Genomic DNA, 21,961 nt, shown 5'->3' on the forward strand with positions numbered 1-21,961 from the left:
TTTGCTTATGTCTGGTTAAATTTCAGATTGCAGATTTCAATTTTCAAATTTCAATTGCAGATCCATTTCTGCAAGCCATCTGTTTTCTGTGGAGTTGTAAGAACCTGGATTTGAATCCTGATTCTCTTCCTTATTGGCTGTGTGATTTGAGTAGAGTTACTTGGCCTCATTGAAACTTTTTCCTCGGGCACCTGGGTGGCTCAGTCATCAAGTGTCTGCCTTCGGCTCAGGTCATGATCCCAGGGTCCTGGGATCAAGCCCCGCATCAGGCTCCCTGCTCAGCGGGAAGACTGCTTCTCCCTCTCCCACTCCCCCTGCTTGTGTTCCCCCTCTCACTGTGTCTCTCTGTCAAATAAATAAAATCTTTAAAAAAAAAAAAAAAAGAAAATTTTCCCTCACTTTTTTAAAGACTTTTATTTTTAGATTTACTTATTTTTACTTTAGAGAGAGAGAGAGCGGGGGCGGGGTAAAAGGAGAGGGAGAGAAGAATCTCAAGCGGACTCCACGCTGAGCATGGAGCCTGATGCAGGGCTCAATCCCACAACCCTGAGATCGTGACCTGAGCCGAAATCAAGAGTCAGACACTGAACTGACTGAGCCACCCAGGTGCACCCCCACCCCCATTTAAAAAATGGAGGTAATAGCATCTACCGCTAGGCTGTTGTGAACATTAATGAGATAACACATGCAAAATGCTTGGCATGCCTCCAGCCACGTAGGGAGTGCCCCCAAAATGAGAGCCTTTGGTATCAGCACAAGGTACTGCTGTGGGTACCAGGGTCTCCGGCATGAACAAAACATAATCCTGGGGTTCATCTGCACCTAGCTTTGCTCAGTTAACACTTTCCTAAAGTCACTCTTCCATATTTGGCAAATACTTTTGTCCCTTGTTTTTCAGTTGCTAGAGAGAGACGTGCGTGTATTTTCTGTACAGATCTCACCATGTTTCTGCTCCATCCTCTCTTAAACAGATTCCTGTGTCATCAGTGACCATCCCAAAATACAGATCAAGAACTCAACCTTCTGCATGACTGCCTATCCCAACTTGACAATGGTTAACTTCACCAGCCAGGCCAATAAGACATTTGTCAGTGGGAGTGAAGAGTATTTCAAGTAAGATTTTTTTTTTTTAACTTTCTAAGGGAAACCCAGTGAATGAATGAAACTTCAAGTTGTTGTCTAGGGGTGTGTGTGGCCCAAGAGATGGGTTGCCTCCCTCTGCACCCTCCCTACCTACTTGAGTGACCCGGAAGGAAGGTTTCTTTCCTGGCTGGGCTTCTGAGAGCAAATTATTGGTCCTTGTGGTTCTGGAGAGCGGAGGTGACTGCGTGCTTTTGGGACTAGAATTGGTGCTGCTCTCACCGCTGATGTCGGTGACAGAACACTGCAAAACCTTCAGCCAACGTGGTCAAAGCAGACCTTCAATAAACTAGGTGGTGGTGTTTCTTTTTCTTCCCTCTGAACTTGAGAATGGAAGAGAGGCAAAAAGTAAGAAAACAAGTCATAGTCAATGATTTATTTTAAAGAAGAACTAATTTTTTTTTAACGGTTTTGCCTTACTTTTGTACTTTCTACATCCATTTTTTCCAGTCTTTGAGGATTGAGGTTCAGGAGTACAACGAAATCCTCAGCCATCATAGGAAGATTTAATAAAGTGTATGGAATGATTTCTTAAGGTAGATGAATGTAGACAGAGTTCATTGAAGGGTAAATAAGGAATGTTCTCCAGTTAAGCCTATGTTGGGGTTATAAACTCAGATGTGCTAGGGGCTTGGCAGGGAGGTTTTGAAGTATGAACAAGACAATAGGGAATGGTGGGGACTGTGGCAAACTAGAGAGCCTATCTTCCACGTGGGAGAGAGGTTGCTGCTGCTTAGCTCCAAATGGTCACTGTCTTGTGGGAAGGTGGGCCAGTGCTGCTAGAGCTTCCATTTTAGTTTAGTTTAGTTTAGTTTTTAAAGATTTTATGTATTTGAGAGAGAGAGAGAGCACAAGCAGGGGGAGGGGCAGAGGGAGAGGGAGAGGGAGAAGCAGGCTCCCCGCTGAGCAGGGGGATCTGGGATCATGACCCGAGCCGAAGACAGATGCTTCGCCAACAGCCACCCAGGCGCCCCACTTTTAGTCAACTCTTGAGCCCAGGTTGCCGCAGGGGTTGAGACAGAAAGGAGCGTGGCTGTTGTAAAACGCATGGCGGTGCACTGCCGGGCAGCCTCCCAGGTACGCACTCGCTAGCGGGCTGGAGGGCGCCGTGGCCAGCGAGGCCAGGAGTGGTGCCACCTTCACGTCCCTCTGTAGGTCAGAATGTTCTGGGCTGACGTTCCTGCAGTCCCGTGGAGTCTGGATTCTGGCCGGCCCTTTGTTCAGGTCACAGAAAAACGCCAAACTACGGGCACGGCGCCTGCATCCAGGATGAGGGAGCTGATCGTTGAGGAGCTGAAGGGATTGTCTGAGTCATGACTCCGTGTCCCCACGACTACCTCCTGTCCCCAGGAGTGCGGCTGCTTGCTTGCCGTGCTACCAGGCTACAAGCTACCCTCCGGGGTGTGGGGGCTGCCAGGCAGGCCACGGCTTCTCGAGCAGATACACAGATGTCCAGCAGCCCCCTTCTGCTTGCATGTTCTCGGTCTTGGACTACATTCCTTGAATAAGGGCCAGGCAGCCCTGCTTTTCCGTTTCAGCCAACCTCAGCCGGGACACGTGCCCAACGCAACTGGAACTGAAGTACAGAGAGCAGCAGTTTTAGTCACTGAGCACAGTGACTCTGTTTTTTACATTTAAAAGTATACAAATACAATTGGGATACAGCCTCTTGAAAGATTAGAGCATTACAGAAAAAACACAAAAATCATCCTTGACAGTTCAGAGTCCCTATTAGTGGTGTGTCCTTAGAGAAAGACGCCAGCCTCAGGAGTGCCTGTTGGCAGGCTGGGCCAGGACCCCCAATGCTGTTGGACTTGTCACGCTTGTCCTCCAGATGCCAATGGAGCTAACTTAGCCTTGTTCAGAGGCTGCCCAGGGCTACGAGAGGCTTCCCAGCACGTAATTAGGAACTGGGTAAATCCAGCTGGCCTTTTTGCCGACAACTGTGGGCTCAAACTCAGATCAGAGCATCCCTCACCCTGATCTCATAAGGTCCCTAACTGGGGGGGTGAGGAGGGCTGGGGTTTATTCAAGGCTCCTGGCTCTGCTGGGAGATGAAAGGCTGCAGACTGTCACCTCCCTCCCTCCTCATTCCCCCCACTACTCTCTCTTTCCAATTCTTAGGTACTTTGTGCTGAAGATTTCTGCTGGAATTGAATATCCTGGGGAGATCAGGTGGCCACTAGCCTTCTGCCTCTTCCTGGCTTGGGTGATTGTGTATGCGTCCCTGGCAAAAGGAATCAAGACTTCAGGAAAAGTAAGAACTCTTATTTATCTAAAAAAAAAAAAATCTGTGGGACCCCCCAGGGATGGTTGTATCATGTAGCCACAAAAGAGCCTTGGAAAGAGAGTCAGGACACATGGGAGTAATTCTGACTCTGACCCTGAGTAGCTCTGGGACCTTGGGCAAGTGACTTCACTCCCACCTGTAAAATGAGATAATAACACCTTTCTTTCGGGGCTCTTTTAAGGACCAAATGAGACAAATGCACACAGAGCTCCCGAGGGAAGGTGTGGGTCCTGATTAGATTCCTTTCTGTCCCGTCGGGGACTGCCGCTTCATTCAGCAGATGGGCCCCACGTCCTATGATTCTGTCACTCTCCCTGGCCCCAGAATTAGAGCTACTGGCTTTTTGCTTCTTGGCCTGGCTGCCCAGTCAGTTATTGCTTCTGCCGAGAAGCTGGAAAAAGACCAAAATTGTGAATTGGATTCCTTTTCATTACTCCCGCCACCATGTTCTGGACTTTTCATGCCCTTTTTGCAACACCCCCAGCCCAACACTCTTCCACTTCATGTGCGCAGAGCCCTCCATGGTGATGGTCCTGCCAGTGGGATTTTGGCTGAGCAAAGACTTGGCCACTCTTGCTGAGCAGTCACTTGGCGGGCCCTTTGGAGAGGTTGGAATTCCCACCCCAGGCTCAGTTCCAAGGCACAGAAGGCAAGGAGTCTGGGAAAGCTCAGGGCATGCTGGACATTCTTGTAAGGGTCACACTGTTTTCCCTCATCTTCCTGCTGCTTTAGCAAAAAACCCCATTGAATAGTTAGCTGGTCAGTTGATGATAACCAATATTATTTAATCATCCTAAGAGTCATTTGCATGGCTCAGGATGAAACCCAAGATGTCTTTCAGGCCAAGGAGTGAGTATGACGGTGGTGGACTCAGACCTGAGGTTGTGGTGTTGATTTGGTCTAGGTGTCCCAGCCGGCATCTCATACCCCCCACCAGGTGCCCAAACCTGGCACCCTTCAGCACAGAGCTGAGTCTGTCCTCTCCCTGGGCACATGGCCGTGCTCATAGGTGCCTTTGGATAACAGCTCTTTCTGCTGCCTGCCCTGTAATCTGGAGCCTCAGGGACTTGAGTTGTGGGCTCCAGCAGGATTGTCAGCATTACAAGAGGCAGGGGTTACACCTCAAATCACATAAGGTTGGGGGAAAAGCAGACTGGGGGTGAGGAGCTGGGTTCTAGTCCAGGGCTTCCCCTGGGCTTTGCTGAGTAGGGACATCTCTACCTGGGCCATGAAGCCTGGCTGAGCTTCTGATTTGCTCTTAGCTTTTATTTGTTTTTCTGCTACAATGAAAAGCAAAATTTCCTTTATCCTCACTATTGCAGAAGTCTTTAGTTTCCCCATTTCTAAAATAAAGGCAATCAGGCTGGGTGATGTCTAAGATGCTGTAGCTCTAACGTTATTCTGTCTGAACACTTGCTGGGTGAGCTGATCTTAGTTTTCCTCTCTGACCTCAGTTTCCTCATCTGTAAAATGAGAGCTGGGATCAGATGACCCCCAAGGATCCCCTGCTGGCTCTGAATGAGTGGTTAAGACTAGATTGTTTTTGTTTTTTTTTTAAAGATTTTATTTATTTATTTGACAGAGAGAGGGAACACAAGCAGGGGGAGTGGGAGAGGGAGAAGCAGGCTTCCCGCTGAGCAGGGAGCCCGATGCGGGGCTCGATCCCAGGACCCTGGGATCATGACCCGAGCCAAAGGCAGACGCTGAACGACTGAGCCACCCAGGCGCCCCAAGACTAGATTGTTTTTTGAAGGCAGCAAGAAGATGGGGGAAATGTTGAGATGACCCTTACAACAATGGCCTGTGCGTCCTGAGGTTCCTGGACTCCTTGCCTTCTGTGGCTTGGAACCCAGCCAAGTGCTTGCTTAGCAAGAGTGGCCAAATATTTGCGCAAACAAAATCTCACTGGCAGGGCTGTCACTTACAACTCGAGATAGAGACAGGGCAACCTTGACCATGATTGACATGGCCAGATAGGTCTCTAGCAGACAGGTCTCTAGCAGGATAGGCAAGGGGGGGTGACTGCAGGAGAGGAGATGGTAGTTAAGGAGGGAGAACAGTGGTCCCATCGGTGACCTGGGGAAGGATGGCCTGCTGGCTCTAGAGTTAAATCAAACCGCGTTCAAATCCTGCCTTTATCTCTTTCTCATTGTGTAACTCTGGACAGACTATTTGACCCACAGAGCCTCAGTTTCTGCATCTGTAAATTGGGGATAGGGGTACATACCACATAGGATCATTATAGGGATTAAATGAGATCCGCCACATACAATACCTGGCATATGGTCAGTTCTTCGCTTTTAGGCATTAGCTTTTTTCTGATGACGAATGACTGATATATTGGGTGGGCACTGCGCCACTCTGACATCTTGAAAGCAGCGACTCTGGTGGGGAGATGGGGAGAGAAAGGGAGCCTTGTTGAACACCAGGCGCCCGGCGCTGAGCTAACTGCGATGCATGCGTCAGTTCACCCACCTGCACAACAGCCCGCTAAGTAAGGACATTTGTTCCCATTTTGTAGATAGAGAAAGTGAGGTGCATCCAGGCAGAGTAAATTGCCTGAGGCCACACAGCTTTTAAGTGGCAGCAGTGGGATTTGAACCTAGGTCTGTTTCCCTTTAAAGCCTGGATTCTTTCCTCTACCTGACATCTTTTCCCCAGGAGGGGCCATTAGGAAGAGACGGAAATGCAGAACTGTGGAGTCATTGTTTGCATGCGGGGGGAGAGGGAGAGAAAAGTCCCCCCACTGGGAGCCAGCACCCTGGCGTTCCTACCCCCTCTCTACACCACCAGCTGTCATTGCCAGGTGGGCAAGTCACAGAAGGCATTGGGGCCTCATTTCCCACATCTACAGACTCAAGGTAGAATGAATGTTCTCTAAGACCCTTTTAGCTTTATTAGTCCGTGATTTTTTAGGACAGTGTTACAGCTACTTCTTTCCATTGATTTAGGATTTAATCCTTGGTGCTAGATTTTACAGGCTTTCTGGTATGGGAACTTTTGAGGAGCCCTGGGCAGGTAAGCTTTTCTGTTAGTTCTGCTAACTAATCATGCTGCTTCATTGAGAATTGTTGCCAACTAAGGATCAATGATCAATTTTTTTTTTTTAATGAGGAATGCCACCAGAAATCATGAATCACAATTTGTTATCTTGCCCTGGGGTGTGCAGACAGTGGTCATGGAGCATTGTTTGGAAGCCAAGGTGAATGCACGGCTGAAGCTCCTCATCCCGACAGGCCCCTTTTGTGACTGAGAGCCCATGAAGACGGTCAGACTGTCATTTCGAGGCAACAGAGACGTCCACCTTCTCCTGCAGCAAGATGAGCTCAGTTCCTCTCGTGTGGGACCCTATGAGATGAGAATGGCCTGTTGCTTCTTATGAGACCTCAGTTTCCCTTTGAGCAGCTAGAATTCCAGGGGCAGGGGCGACCAGCAGGCCACCCGAATGTCAGATGCACCCATCTGAGCTCAGGGCCCGCGCTGCCTGGGCGTTATGGCAACAACACAGAGTTAACCTAACCAGCTAGCACAGGCTGGTGGGACCTTACCTTCCCAACTGTTCGGAGCTCCCACTGTGAGGAGGATGCTGCCAGGTGTCAGGCCAGCAGGCTCAGATCAACTAGTCACTGTCACTCCTGCCAAATAGAACTCATTACTGTTCGAGCTTAATTCCTCTGATAATACATCCTGAAACAAGCGCATTCTAAAGCCCCCCAGCCCCCCAACACAAGCTGTGCATGAAGCCTCTATGTACACCTGACTCACATTTGACTATAAATCCCCAGAGTTTATAAACCAAACCGTGGGCCCTTTTAGTTCATCAGGATCACCATCTACAAAGTGAGTGCATCGTCCCACACACCAGGGCCTGGACCTGGGTGGGGCAGGCAAGTGCCTAGGGTGGCAAAATTTAAGGAGACATTCACTCTCAGGCTCCTGCAAGTGTGGGGTCAGCCCCTGAGAGTGAGTGCCTCCTTCAATATCGTACCCTTAGTGCTTCACTTGCCTCACCCTAGTCCCAGCTCTACCCCACCCATTTCTGATCACATGGCCTGCAGAGTGGCCCTGCTGGAAAGAACAGAGGCTTTGGAATTAGAAAGCCTTAGGTTTGGATCTTGGCTCCAGCTGGGAGACCTTGAGTAAGATGTTTAACCCCTTGTGACATACGTAATTGGAGTCTCAGTTTCCTCTTCTGCAAAATGGGACAACTCACAGCTGACCCATAGAGGGAGCTCCAGAAATGGTTGTGTGCTAGCAGGTTCCGGTAGGCAGAGGAGAACAGGTGTCTCAGCCGGGTAGACTGGTGCCATTCTGGTGGTTTTCTTCTGCCGGCCCCTGCTGCCCGGGTCACCTCTTCTCGCTTACCTCCTCCCATCCTCACTTCCCACCAGCCCTCATGGTCAGGAGGTGAAAAGGATATTCCTCCGTTGTCACCTGCCCTACTGTCTTGGTGGGGTGGGGAGGTCAGACTGGTCAGGATGTTCTCTCCCTCCTATCACAGCCAGGAGGCCAGCCCAGGGCTGTCCTGGGGTGGTGATCTTCTCCTGAGATGTCAAATGCCTTTGGGTTTCCCAAGGTCTGTGTGCGGAAGGGTTTCGCTTCAGGGGAAGGAGAGGCAGGTTTGGGGGGATGGGGAGGAGGGGGCTGCCCTCCCCCACAGCCCCAAGTAATCACATTCTCTAGGAGGGGCGGCAGGGGGCCACAGGGGCCCCCTGACCAGAGGCGGTAGCAATGTAGAGAAAGGAGACCCGCCTGTCCCTGCTCTGTAGCCAGAAGGAAAGACTTGACCTTGATGGTAGGTGGGGTTTAGAGGAAGAAACAGCCGCTCCTGTTTCCTTAACCTGCAGCCTGGTACAGTGGGAACTCTACGCTTTCAGCTGCTGAGGCCAGACACGTTGGGCCGATCCCTGATGCCCCCTTGCCCCTCATTCCACATGGAATCATCAGGAAATTCTGTAGCTCTTCCAGCAGAAGCATGTCCCCGTTGGAGGTGTCACTGTCCCTTGCCGGGAGTACAGCCCAGCCTCCTGTTGTCCCTGCACCCCCTTTTGCGCCCCTGCGTATACCCCCAGCGAAGCAACCCATGCCAGTTGAAATGTCAGATCCTGTTACCCCTCCACCCAAATCACTTCAGTGGTGCCCCATGTCCCACAGAAAAGGCCCCACAAGGCTCCGCATGATCTGTCCCCACTCCCCACCCCCACCTCTCTGACTTCCTCTCCTTCCTGTGCTCCCTCCAGCCACGCTGGCCTCCTCCTTGCTGTTACTACAAGTCAGGAACACTCCCTCCTTAGGGCCTTTACTCCAGCAGTTCCCTCTGTCTAGACTGTTCTCCCACATATCCAGTTGGGGCCCTCTTACTTCCTTCAAGTCTTGGCCAACTTCTCAAAGAGGCCTTCTTCCCTGTCTGCTCATTTCAACATGACCATCTTCCCAACCACCCTCCCCAGCACGCCCCCACCCCCCTTTACCCCGCTCTACTTTCTCTGTTTCCCAGTGCACTCATTACCCTCTAACATGCCACAGATAATAGGATTGGGACCACTACCGGCTGGCTGTCTCCCTAGCTGGAATGGCAGCTATTCGAGGGCAAGCGTCTTTGTGGTGTTTACTGATATACCCAAATGCTTAATGAAATGACCCCTAGCGTTCTATCTTAGTCTCAATCCTGACCTTCCCTCAACCCACCTCTGCAAGTCCCAGAATCAGTCCTCGTCCCCTGAAAACCCAGTGCCTGCCAGTCACAGCCATCCTGGAGCTCCCTGCCAGGCCCTGGGGTCTGTAGAGCCAGTGTGGGGTGGCACCCGTGTCTCCCTCCCAGGGGACAGGTGTTCAGGTGCCCCAGGAGGGAAGACTGCGGGGGGGAATGTGGGAACGGGTGGCTCTGAGCCCACAGTGCTTGCCCAGCTGGCTGTATACACCCACCTCAAGGATCAGAGAGGGTTTGGGGAGAGCTGAGCCTCACCTTTGCAAGGTCTTTTGATGCACTTTGGGGATTCAACTGGCTGGTGAGCAGAGGGTTGTCAGTGTTACCAAATTTAGGCGTGGCGAATCCCGGGCAAGCCTAACGTGGTACTTCTGTTGCCAGGCCCCCAGACCTGTCCCATTCTGTGTGAACTGTCCCAGGCACTCCTCCAAGAGTTCCACGAGGAATATACTGTCATTATCGCCACTTTGCCGGTGTGGACACTGAGACTCAGAGAAGTGAAGTCATTTCCCAGGTGGCCCAGCTCATAAGTCATGGGCCTGGGATTTGAACTCAGGCTTGTAGGATGGGATCCTGATCCCAAGCTCTTCCTTTACCCAGATGTTTGATTGACAGATAAGTCCCATCCAGCCACAGTCCCCAAGTTCTGCTGATGTTACTCCCCAAATGTGTCTCGACTCTGGTCTCTCCCAGGGGGGAATCCAGGAGCATCCAGGATCCAGAATCCAGGAGTATACTTTGACCAGTATTCAAGGCCTCCCATGGTGTACCCAACGTGCTTCAGTAGCTCCCTATTTCCCACAGAAAAGGCCCATGCCCCTAGGGCCCCCCATCACTCTTAGCCCCCACCCTATGTCATCCTAATAGTGTGTCATCAGACCTTTGCCCTCATATGCCTGCCTTGCCCACTTTCCTCCTCCACCTTCCACCTCCCCCCACCTCCCTTAAGTTGTCCTTGGCCTCTAGATCCGGCTCAGGTGTCATCTCTGTGAATCTTTTCATAAACTCCCAGGTTGAGTAGTACAATGCCCCTCTGGACTTCATAGTGTCCTGGGTGCACTGGTGTGGCCCATTAAGCAGACATCATCTCTGGGACCTCTAGGTCCTGAATCCCTTCATCTTTATCCATCTAACACCTGGCACAGCATCCAGCTCAGAGCAGGCCGTCAATAAATGCTTGTTGAGCTTACCTGCATTGAATGACCATCTATTATAAATCAGGCTATGTTAGTAGCTCATTAACCCACACAATTATTTTTTTAAGGTGTCATTGTGCCCAGTTTCCAGAGGCAGAAGCAGATTTGAAGAGCTTGTTAGCTTGTCGAAGTACTCGCAGCTACTCAGTGCCAGATGTGTGATTTCATTTGAACTTAAATGTTTCTTTTATTATTATTATTTTCAAGATTTTATTTATTTTAGAGAGAGAGAGAGCGTGCATGAGTGGGGGGAGGGGCAGAGGGAGAGGAAGAGAGAATCTCAAGCAGACTCCCTGCCGAGCATAGAGCCTGATGCGGACCCTGAGATCATGGCCTGAGCCAAAAATCACGAGTTAGACGCTTAACCACGGAGCCACCCAGGCAGCCCTAAACTTAAATGTTTCTAAGATCTTGCTCTTTGCACCTCACCAGGCTGCCTCCCTTAGGGTGTCTGTATACACAAGGATGGAAAGCTTAAGCTAAAAGGTTCATCTCTAATGGTGGATTTGGGGTCCTCAAGCAGAGGGTGGGGTCGGAGTTGGGGAGGAGGGAGGCATGTAGCCTTCTTCCCTGGGTAGTTCCTTGGGGAGCTGTCTCCTCAGCAGCTGGGGTGGGTGGGGTAAGGTCACCCCCACCTTCCGCACTGCAGCCAACTCCCCCACAGCCTTGGATATCGCCCCACAGACTTTATTTCTGGTTCTCCCTGCCCTTGGGTCCCAGGGCCTGCCCTGTGTCCCCAGCCCTGGCAGAGTTGGGGGAAACCACCCTGATGACCTCACGGTCAGGTGCTCGTGTCCAGGTGGCAGATCACTCTGCCTCTGTCAGTGTCCCTGCAGCATGGGCACGTCACGTGGGTCTGCTCCTCCCAGTCACTCTTTCGGATGGTTCTTCCAGGTGGTGTACTTCACGGCCACGTTCCCGTATGTCGTGCTGGTGATCCTCCTCATCCGCGGAGTTACCCTGCCCGGAGCCGGCGCTGGGATCTGGTACTTCATCACACCGAAGTGGGAGAAACTCACGGATGCCACGGTGGGCTTATGCTTTCATTTACAACCCAGGGATGAGTCCTGCTCTGGGACAGCTCAACAAGAGGGGTCAGACTCCTTCCCGCAGCTTAGCTCGCTGTTGTTCCCTTATCCAAGGTCCTGATAATCTTGGGCCATTGTGCCCTCGGGAGATCTTTCATGAGAAGTGGGCAGCTGGGGGTGTTCTGACTCCTGGAGTAGTCATCCTCCGTCGTGGTCCTGCCCCCAGGGCTGCCGTGCAGGCTGAAATGAAGAAGGCCATCTCCGTATTCATAGCATTGGGCCCCTCACACCACTCATCTGGTACTAATTACAGGGTGTTGGGAATGGAGTTTTGCTGGTGGAAAATAAGAGCACAAACCACGGCAATTATCATTGAAAGGGCCCGACGCATTTGCAGCCGTGTGGCTCACTAACGCGGAGCCAGCGCACGCTTGTACCTCCTCTTCGCCTATCGGTGCAGGCATACCTTACTTTAAAATTCCCAGTCCCCAAACCTCCGATGAGGGGGTTCTTTAAGAAGTGAATTTTTTCACCTTAAAGAAAATCACTTTTGGGGAGCCTGGGGAGCTCAGTTGGTTAAGTGACTGCCTTTGGCTCAGGTCATGATCCCAGGGTCCTGGGATCGAGCCCCGCATCGGGCTCCCTGCTCAGCGGGAAGCCTGCTTCTCCCTTTCCCACTCTCCCACTCCCCCTCTCTCGCTGTCTCTCTCTGTCAAATAAATAAGTAAAATCTTTTCTTTTTTATTTTTTTTTTTTTAAAGATTTTATTTATTTATTTGAGAGAGAGAGAGAGAGAGCACATGAGAGGGGGGAGGGTCAGAGGGAGAAGCAGACTCCCTGCTGAGCAGGGAGCCTGATGTGGGACTCGATCCTGGGACTCCAGGATCATGACCTGAGCCGAAGGCAGTTGCTTAACCAACTGAGCCACCCAGGCACCCAATAAGTAAAATCTTTTAAAAAAAGGAAAGAAAGAAAGAAAAACTCACTTTTACAGAGTACACTGAGAACACATAGCTTGGATTGGGTTTGACTGCACCTAACAGAAAACCCCCAGATGATGACAGCGGGAACAAGATAAAAGTTTATTTCCCTCGTATGCGCTGAAGCGGCCCCCAGCGTACATAGTGAAGCACTCCACATAGTGAAGGCTCCACAGTGTCCCAGCCTCCCAGCTTCCTGTCCTCAGTCACTCGCTTCCATATGGTTGCCAGAACTCCTGCCATCACAGCAGCATTCCGGGTAGCACAAAGGGGTGAGGAAAGAGGTGGAAATAGAGGTATCCTCCCTCTCTTTAAAAAAGGAGAAACCCCAGAAATCCCACATTACACTTGTTTTTTCACATCATTGGTCAGAAACTAAATCATGTGATTATCCTCTCTTAGCTGCACTTCCCCTTGATGCTATGTGCTGGGTGAATGGCTGCCTTTAAAGAAAACCATGGCTTTGTTACTAAGGAGTATGGGAGAATGGGTGTTGGCGTAGGTGCAGACTTGCCAGCACACAGCACACACTTGAACTTTCTCTTTGCATATTATAAGCACAATTTTAAAACTGGACTAATTTATAAAAATGATGGGAGGTCTATTTTACAAATCATATAAATCTCTAGCGTAACTCCTGAGCGGCCTTCTGGAGTTTTACGAGGGCAATGCAGAGAAATCACCGAGAGAACCAGGAGACATTGTTGGCCAAGTTCAAGAAGGACGTGGCTATAAGGGGATGTATTGCTAAGGGGGGAGCTGTAGGACTTCAGATTTTTAATAGCAGCTGACATCTGTAAGAATGTCAGTGTAAGCAGATCTTTATCTTGCATCCATGACTGTATTTTGCTGTTGCGGTGGTCTTTTGAGAGTGTGTGCAGCGAAAGGAAGGGCTCCTCCCTTCTGCTCAGCAGGACATAGAAGCAGGAAATGTGTGTGTAGTTTGAGTTCCTGTCCTTTGCTTAGAACGGAGTTAGCATCTCCCAGGTAATTTCCTGCCTTTTTGGCTTCCAGCACAAATGATGTATGTTGGTGCTAATGTCACATCTTTCTCCTGACTACCTTTCCCCTGGGGAGGTGATGTGGTGCTGGGCAGGGAGACCCCCCTCCCCTGGGCCAGCCTCCTTCAGTGACCTTGGATCTTCTCCCCTTTGGCCTCCCAGGTCTGGAAGGATGCTGCCACTCAGATTTTCTTCTCTTTGTCTGCTGCATGGGGAGGTCTGATCACCCTCTCTTCCTACAACAAATTCCACAACAACTGCTACAGGTATGTGGAGGCACTTGATATCCCAGAGGCAGCTGGTGAGTGGGAATAAGAGCTGGGGACAGATCCATGGACACCTAAGGCCACATCCTCACACTTACCCTGAAGTAGAGCCAGGGGGCTGGGTCTGGCAGAGGGAAAGCCACCCGCTAGGGCCTAGCTGCTGGCTTCTGGTGGCCTGGACCCCAGCTTGCAGTGCTGTCTCTGACACATGGGCTCAGGGGCTCTTTATGGGCTGGAGCTGAGCCTCTCCAGGGGTTGCTATGCTGCTGGCTGTGTCCTGGGATAGTCGTTTGTGAGCTGTGGATATGATCGGATGGTAGTCCCAGGTGAAGTATGGTCACTGTCACTTGACAAATATTTTTCCAGAGACCCCTATAAGAAAGGCAGCAAGGTACAGGGGAAAGAAAACTCTGTTGATGGATATGTTAACTAATGGAAATGTTAGTAGATGTGGTGGGGTCCCTCTCAAAATGTGTATGAGTATCGAGTCATCAGGCTATACGCTTTAAATATATTACAGTTCGCATTCGTTGTTATACTTCAGCAAAGCTGGGAAAACAATGCGAAATTTGAGCCCCCTTCCAGATCTGCTAATCAGAATGTCTGGAGGTGGGGTGGGCCTGGGAATCTACATATCCAGACGGGATCCCCAGGAGATCCTAATACATGGTGACAGTGAGAACATTTGGATGGTGTGATATTAGACCAGGGGCTCTGCAACCTCAAAGACCTCCACCTGGGAGAACCTGACAGCTTCTGGAGGAGGAGACATCTGAAAGTTAAATACATCTAGGCAGGCAATAAGAAAATAAGGTCCATTCTCCTGGTGAGTGGATTTAAAATAGGAAGGGAGGGAGGGAGGGAGAGAAGGAAGGAAGGAAGGAAGGAAGGAAGGAAGGAAGGAAGGAAGGAAGGCAGGCAGGCAGGCAGGCAGGCCAGAGTCAGATGGACCTGGATTTGAATTATGACTTTACCATTTACTAAAACTCGAGACATGGGCAAGATACTTCACTTCTCTGAGCCTCTTTCCTCTCATCTTTAAATTGCCGATGATAATAGTTTGTGGAGAGGTAAGAGCTGATGTATGCAAAGTTCGCACAGCAGAATTTCACACGTCATAGGTACTCAATAAATGGCAGCTGCCATCATCATCATCATCATTATTATTATTATTATTATCATTTTCTAATAATGTATGAGCTATTTTGTGCACCAAGAGGAACAGAAGATAGTTAGGCTGTGACCTGAGCCGGCTGGGATGGCTCCAGAGAGGTGAGGTCTCTGCGGGGCCACATCCCAGCACGTGCAAGGGAGGTGGGAGTGTATGACACGTGGCGGGGACATCCAGCAGGGGGCGTGAGTGCGCAAGTGCTGGGGATGGGGGGGTGGGAGCAGATCCGGGGACCAGAGCGGGAGTGCACGCACGAGGCTGGAAGGAATCCGGCCGAGCTCGGCTGAGGCCAGGTTGGAGAGAGCGTGTGTCTGAGCCTGCGAGGGCTGTTGTAACAAATACCACGGAGCGTGGGACCTGAACAATGGACACTCAGTTTCTCACAGTTCTGGAGACTGAAGTCCGAGATCGAGGTGTTGGCAGGGTTGATTTCTTCCCAGTCTTCTCTTTTTGGCTTGTGTGGCCATCTCCTCCCTGCGTCTTCACATGGTTTCCCTCTGGGTGTGTATCTGTGTCCTCATCTCTTCTTGCAAGAACACCAGTCGTGTCGGATGAGGTCCCACCCTGAGGACGTCCTTTTAACTTACTTCCCTGTGTAAAGACGCCATCTCCAAACACAGTCATATTCTGAGGAACTGGGGGTTAGAATGTCAACACAGGATTTGGGGGGCACACAATCCAGCCTCTAACATCTGGAATGCCAGATAAGGTGTGTGAACTTCTTTGGTCACAGCTGCTCATTAATTTATGACCCAGGAACCAGTCTGAATGCAGTCCAATGGGGTCGCATTGCTCTGCACTTTGGTAGAAAGGAGACTCTGTGGTGTGGCAGGGAGTCTGGATTCAAATCCTGACCCACCATGAATGAGCCCATTTCCTCCTCCTGTGCCTCAGTTTCCTCATCCGTAAACTAAGGGGCCAGATAAGGTGGGTGGTTTACTGAGCACTCGCTCTGTGCCAGGCTGTGCTCACAACAACCTGGGAGAAAGGTGGGGTCAGTGCCACCACTTAAAATCACAGTGGAAAGAACTGACTTGCTCAAGGTCATACCAACAGGTGGGAGGATCAGGATTTGAATGGTCTCTGAGGCTCCATCTGGCTTGACCTCTCTTCCTAGTCTAGGGTGGCCGGACAGGCCGACTGGGAAACCACCGCCATATTACCAGTAGAGGGGCCAGGGTGAAGGCAGAGGGCTGGTCTCCCCTGCCTCACCCCCGGGGCTTTTGGGGGCTCCAAATCCGGGCTGTCCTCAAACCTTGGTGGCCTTTCATGGTCCCAACGCGTTCTCTTCTCTCATATATGGTTCCTGTCCTGGAGTCCTTGAAAGGCTCCATCCCCTCCATTTCTGCTCAGATGGGCAGTCCTGCTCTGCCACTTTAATGAGAGGGGCCCTGGTTCTAGAGCACACGGGGCTAGAGCTCTGACCCAGAGGCCCGGCAACAGGGAGGTCCCGAGAAATGTTTTTGAGCCCTTTGGTGCTTAGAAAATCGACCCAAGGGGGCCTTCGGTCAGGACAGTGAAAACATGTTTAGAAATGGACATGTACACACACACACACACACACGTGCATACGAACACACAGGCACACATTTACATGTCTTTCCCCTTGTCCCTTCCGACTTGCAAAGCACACCTAATGGCAAACTCTCGTCTCCTCCGCCCAGGGACACGCTCATTGTAACCTGCACCAACAGTGCCACGAGCATCTTTGCCGGCTTCGTCATCTTCTCGGTTATTGGCTTCATGGCCAATGAACGCAAGGTCAACATTGAGAACGTGGCAGACCAAGGTATGGTCACCTCCTGAGCTCCTGACCTGTGCTATCTTGGGAAGCTGGCCTTCTGGAATAGGAGGGATGGTGGGACAACCCAGGGTCCCTTTGTGGGGAGACTACGACAAGCTTGCATAGGAAGCTCAGGTGGGGTTAGAGCTGGCCAGTGCTCAACCAGAGGGATTGCTCTAGAAGTCCCATTCCTGCTTCCCTCTCCTCTCCTTTGTCTTCCCTTTCTTCTCTTAAGTCAGCTCCACCCCAAATAAGTAAGTTCTATACCTATTGCACCTGTGAGGGACAGATTCTTTAGGATCCTTTAGAGCTGGTGTGGGCACAGCCCGCTGCAGGATGCATTCCTTGCAGAGAGCTCTGGACCCACCCAGTTCTAATGCTGACCAGGAACACTGACTCCAGAGCAGCCTTTTCCTGACAAGTGTTTTCTGTTGGTTAGGTCAAACGTGCTCTCAGGGCCTTCTGCTTAGTTAGCAAAGCAGACCTGCAATTTTTTTCCCCGCAGTGGGTGGAAAGGTTGGATGATGGCGGTGGGAGGGAAGTACCGTAAAGGTTACTTTCCATCCAGGTGATCCCCGTGTTAATGGCTGACATCTATATGGTACTTTCGAGTTTACAGAGAGCTTTCATTTTTTATCTCACTTCGTCTGTATTTCTAGCACAGCATTTTGTAGGCGGTGTTTAATATTTTTGTTTAACTCTTTCTTATTTCCACCCAGCCTTACTCCACGAAGGGTTTGGGTGTTTACTATGTTTCTGGGCTGAACGGATTTCACTGTGGCTGTCGCCTGTTATTATGATCATGCTCTAATCAGGCCAGGGACGTGTGGGGATGTGACAGTCCACCGTGTGTCCCTGTGAGCAGCTTCTCTGGGCCTTTACCTTCGTTCGAGGAGCTCACTGCAGTTCTCAGAAAATGGCTCGGATGCCAGCCCAGGAGGGAGCGAAGTCCTAGGAATGTCACCTTCTTGGTGGGCTGCCGGCTTTCCGCTGGCTCCCCAGGGATAATTAATTATGGCTTCAGGATTTGAAGCTGCTGCTGGTGCGCAGCGGGTCTCAAAGAGTTAAGAACTGGCGTATGGCAGGGGGGTAATTACCTCTCCCTGGAAAGAGTGTTAAAGCCCCAGGGATGTTTAGTTCTGCAGCACTGCATTAAATTGGAGTTTGGGAGTGAATGCCCTTCCCTGGCTGAGAATGCTCAACTCCCTGGGGAGCAGGGGTGAGGGGAGCGGAGGGGAGAGAAGGCCTTGTCTTCAGGGGTGCCTGTGCCACCCCAGCTGTCCTCATTTCCTCCCAGCAGAGTTGCTGGGGCAGGGAGGTCCTGCCCCACTTTCCAGCAGATCTGAGGTGTTTGTGATTTTTGTGACATTACGGCCGAGCTCACTGTGAGCCAGTGGCCGTGTTGGCGGGGTTATGAGTCCTGAGATGTGGGGCCACTTTAGTTCACTCTGCTGAGCTCCTTCCTGCCCCAGGAAGGGGAGTTGGGGGCACATGTCTCTAAAACCCAAATAGGATTTCGTTTTTCCTATACAAAGAAAGACTAAGACAATTGCCTGGGTGCCTTTCTGAAACGTCCCCTTTCCGGATTTTATTCACTTCCTCTAATTTAAATGGGGAGGAGAACACTTCCTACAGGTTCTGACCCCTTGTTAGGTTAGCGTGTGGCAGTTTCTCATCATCACCAGCACAGGGATGGGGGGCCTCGTTCTCCTCAGGGGAATGGGCGCTGGCTCATGAGGCCTCCTGTCAGGCCCCGTGGGGCAGCTATCCCTGTTCATCTGAGTTTACACACATTCTTAGACGTGATTTGCAGGACGTCTGGTTTTCTCAGGGACGATGGAGGCTCTGCAGAATCTGGGACGGGGATTTGGGGCGGGCCTGCGGTCCATGCCAGCCCCGTTCCCTCCTGGCTGGGCAACACGGGCACGCGGACAGTCGGTACATGTTTGCTGACCCAACGTCACTGTGTTTTGGTCTTTAGTCCAAAACAGGTTCTCTTTAATGACCTAACACTATTCTATCTTGTTTGCCACCCCCCTTCTGAGGGAGGCATTTTTGTCAACGTCATTTCTACAAATCTCAGCTGGTTTTGGGGGGACGAGGATAGGATTGGTGATGACACCAGGCTGTCCTGTACTTCTGCAATGAGCACAGGAAAGGGGGCTTGTTCTTCTCAGTCATCTACTCCAGGAAAGCACCTTTCTGGGAAGTCAAACTTTTTTTTTTTTAAGATTTTATTTATTTATTTGCCAGAGAGAGAGAGTGAGAGAGAGCACGGGCAGGGGGAACGGCAAGCAGAGGGAGAAGCAGGCTCTCTGCTGAGCAGGGAGCCCGATGCGGGACTCAATCCCAAGACTCTAGGATCATGACCTGAGCTGAAGGCAGACACTTAATCGACTGAGCCATCCAGATGCCCCTGGGAAGTCAACTTTTAGGGTCACTTGCCAGCCACCTTGCTTACTGCCTGTGGAGCTGAGACTCACCATCTGAATCCAACCAGAAGCTCTACGGGCAGCAAAAATGCTCATCCACCCTCACAAAGCCTGGGTTAGACCACAGGAGATGAACACAAATGTGCACATTGGATTTAGAGTTCCCAGGTCTAGGTTCCTAGCAGTTCAGAGACACTGCTGATCAAAATGAACGCTCTCGAACAGGGACTGGCCATCCATCCAATGTCTGTCTATCACCTGGATGCCAGTTCTTCCTTCCAAAAGCATAGGGGTCCAGCCGTGTATTCTCGGAGAACTCTCCCATGTGTAATAGGCTCCACAGCAGAGAGGCTCCCCCAGTGTGCTGGGATTGTGATGTCCTGCGTTGACAAGAGACCTGGTTGTGTCTTGAGTGGTTGTCTAGGAGAAAGGACGACAGAAACCTCCTGTCCTAGTTGCTGGCATGCAGAACCTCTTTGATCCCCTCTCATGGGAAGAGTAGGAATGATTTCTCTTTTCTGAGTTCTCACCAGGTCCGGGCATTGTTCGGAGCCCTTTATTTGTATCAATACATTTACTTCTCACAGAATTAAATGTATTGATGTTTATCCAGAGAGAACAAGTCCCATGGCTAGAAGAGGCAGAGCTGGTTTTGCAGTCCACAGGGGAATGGAGCCTGCCTTCCAGCCACTGGGCTATACTTATACTGCTTCCCAGTGGGAGAGGAGAGGAACGGGACTCAGCCTCTATGGGACATAGGGGAAACCTCTGCTGGGAATCAGCCAATCCATTTTTCCAGTAAAAACAAAACTAAACTAAACTAAACTAAACTAACTGTATGAAGTAATATAAAAATGTCTTTTAAAAATCCGCTCCCCAGCGGTCTTAGATAAACTGAGTTTGCTGAAAACAGTGCCTTGCCCTGGGTACTTTAGGGAGGCAGATGTAATTGAAATAGGCCGGATGTTTTGAAATCATTTCCTGCCCCCTGAAAAAGCAGTAAAGCCCAAAGGGCCAAATCCTGTTAAAGCAATCAGCGAGGTCCTCCAGTAGTGGCCATTTCAAGACCTTCTTGTCCGCTTTATGGGCCCAGCTGTCACCAGAGCATTGAGCTGGATCCCTCGGTGTTCTGCATTTGAGACCTGTTTTGCACTGTAGTTTAATACAGACTTTAATGGTTCACATAGGGAGCCTTCAGAGGCTGGCTGTACCGTCTGTTCAATAAATGCATAAAGCGGGGCTATCTTAGGCATTCAAGGCTTTATATTTTAAATACCCCAAGGCCCTCGGCAGCATTAAGAACTAACAACCTGATAAATTCCAGTTTAAAAAAGTGCTGTTATGCTTGAGTTATAAAAACTCCAGGTGCTGCAATATCTGGTTTCCAGGCGTGTCCTGGTTGCGGCTTAGCCCAGCATTTGCTTGTCACTGCCCATTATCATTTAGTTTTCTATTTACAAGGAAATGTGTAACTCCTGGGTCCTTAGCCATCATGGGTCACAGTAGTCTTCCCAATGAGGCTGTGAGGCAGGTCGGAATGGCTGGCAGGCTTTGTGAGGGCAGAGAAAAGGCAGCTGAGACATCCCCTGCCGAGACTACATGCGGTATTTGTGGAAAACCCTGAATCAGAACCGCTGATGTCCAAGTTCATTGTCCACTCACAATAAAAGTGAATATTCTGTGAGTGCTCATGACGTGTCTCCGTGCTCTGCCTGTGCTCTCTCATTTGTTCCTCATAACCACCCTGTGGGGGACTATTGCTATTCCCATTTTACAGATGGGCAAAATCGAGGCTTATAGAAATGAAATAACTTGTCTAGGGTTGCATAACCAGTAAGTCATGGAATCTGAATTTGGACCTGGATCTGTCTGACCGTTAGAGCCCAAACTCTCTTCACCTTTATGCTGTGTTTTGCAGCCCCCTCTTCCTAACTGATTATCCATGGATTGATGTAGCCCCATCTTTACCAAGCCTTTGTAGGGAAAGATAATAAAAGCGGCAGATGGATTCATGATATATGCAAAAGGCTTCTCCTGAAGGAGCGAATAGGGAGGAAATGATGTCATTTCGGGCATGGTCTAACCTATAAAGCTGGGTTTCTCAACCTCAGCACTCTTGACCTTTGGGTTGGGTAATTCTTTGTCATGAGGACTGTCCTGTGCATTGCATCCCTGGCCTCTGCCCACTAGATGTCAGTAATCTTCCCCCCCCCCCCCCCCCCCCCACACCCCAGTAGTGAGAGTCAAAAATGTCTCTGTGTATTGCCCAATGTCCCCGGGGGTGGGGGGGTGGGGGCTAAACTCACTGTTGGATGAGAATTACTGTTCTACAGGGTAATTCTTATATGCTCCCCCAACTCATCAACACAGAGATGGGGTTTTTTGTGGTATATGCGTGGAACACAGTCTGATTTAGGACTCAGTCTGCTTTGGCACTATTTTTAGCCTCCTTTCTGAGTTCCCCGAGGTGTGGACCTGTTGCCCCTGGTCCTTCCCTTCAAGGAACTTGAGGTTTAATTGGGAAAATGGAAGGAGATGAGGGAAAATAACAACCAGTGGAAGCAGCATATAATATGTCTGTGGAGAGGCCCCTGTGGGCTTCCAGGAAGAGGGGGCCTGGAGCTGGGCCTGTTCGCAATCATCTGTCTTGTTCTTTTCAGGGCCAGGCATTGCATTTGTGGTTTACCCAGAAGCCTTAACGAGGCTGCCCCTTTCTCCGTTCTGGGCCATCATCTTTTTCCTGATGCTCCTCACTCTTGGACTTGACACTATGGTGAGCCCTTTCCCTTCCCCCTTGGACGCCTGCCTGAGGCTCTTCCTGATGACCCCCTCTCCTGAGCCCTGCATCCAGCCTGTGGCAGGGGTGGGCTTGGTGGTCCCCGCATGTTTCCCCGGGCGATATAGGATGGTGAGGTCCCTGTCCAGGGCTCAGGATAGCTCTGTGTTTGTGGGTGACTCACGGATGGT

General features: G+C 50.6%; 1 protein-coding gene across 1 annotated transcript in view; it reads left to right on the forward strand.

Annotated features, from left to right (window-relative positions):
* Positions 1-21,961, forward strand: part of SLC6A5 (solute carrier family 6 member 5) — a 62,362-nt gene that overhangs the window by 26,208 nt on the left and 14,193 nt on the right. Inside the window, exons 8-13 of the mRNA XM_032414717.1 lie at positions 972-1,113; positions 3,265-3,397; positions 11,228-11,362; positions 13,505-13,608; positions 16,444-16,568; positions 21,655-21,767. Coding sequence (XP_032270608.1) covers positions 972-1,113; positions 3,265-3,397; positions 11,228-11,362; positions 13,505-13,608; positions 16,444-16,568; positions 21,655-21,767 — 752 coding nt within the window. The remainder of the gene's footprint in view (positions 1-971; positions 1,114-3,264; positions 3,398-11,227; positions 11,363-13,504; positions 13,609-16,443; positions 16,569-21,654; positions 21,768-21,961) is intronic.

This window comes from Phoca vitulina, unplaced genomic scaffold (genome assembly GCF_004348235.1).
Source record: "Phoca vitulina isolate PV1807 unplaced genomic scaffold, GSC_HSeal_1.0 scaffold16, whole genome shotgun sequence".
In the NCBI taxonomy this organism is placed as follows: domain Eukaryota; kingdom Metazoa; phylum Chordata; class Mammalia; order Carnivora; family Phocidae; genus Phoca; species Phoca vitulina.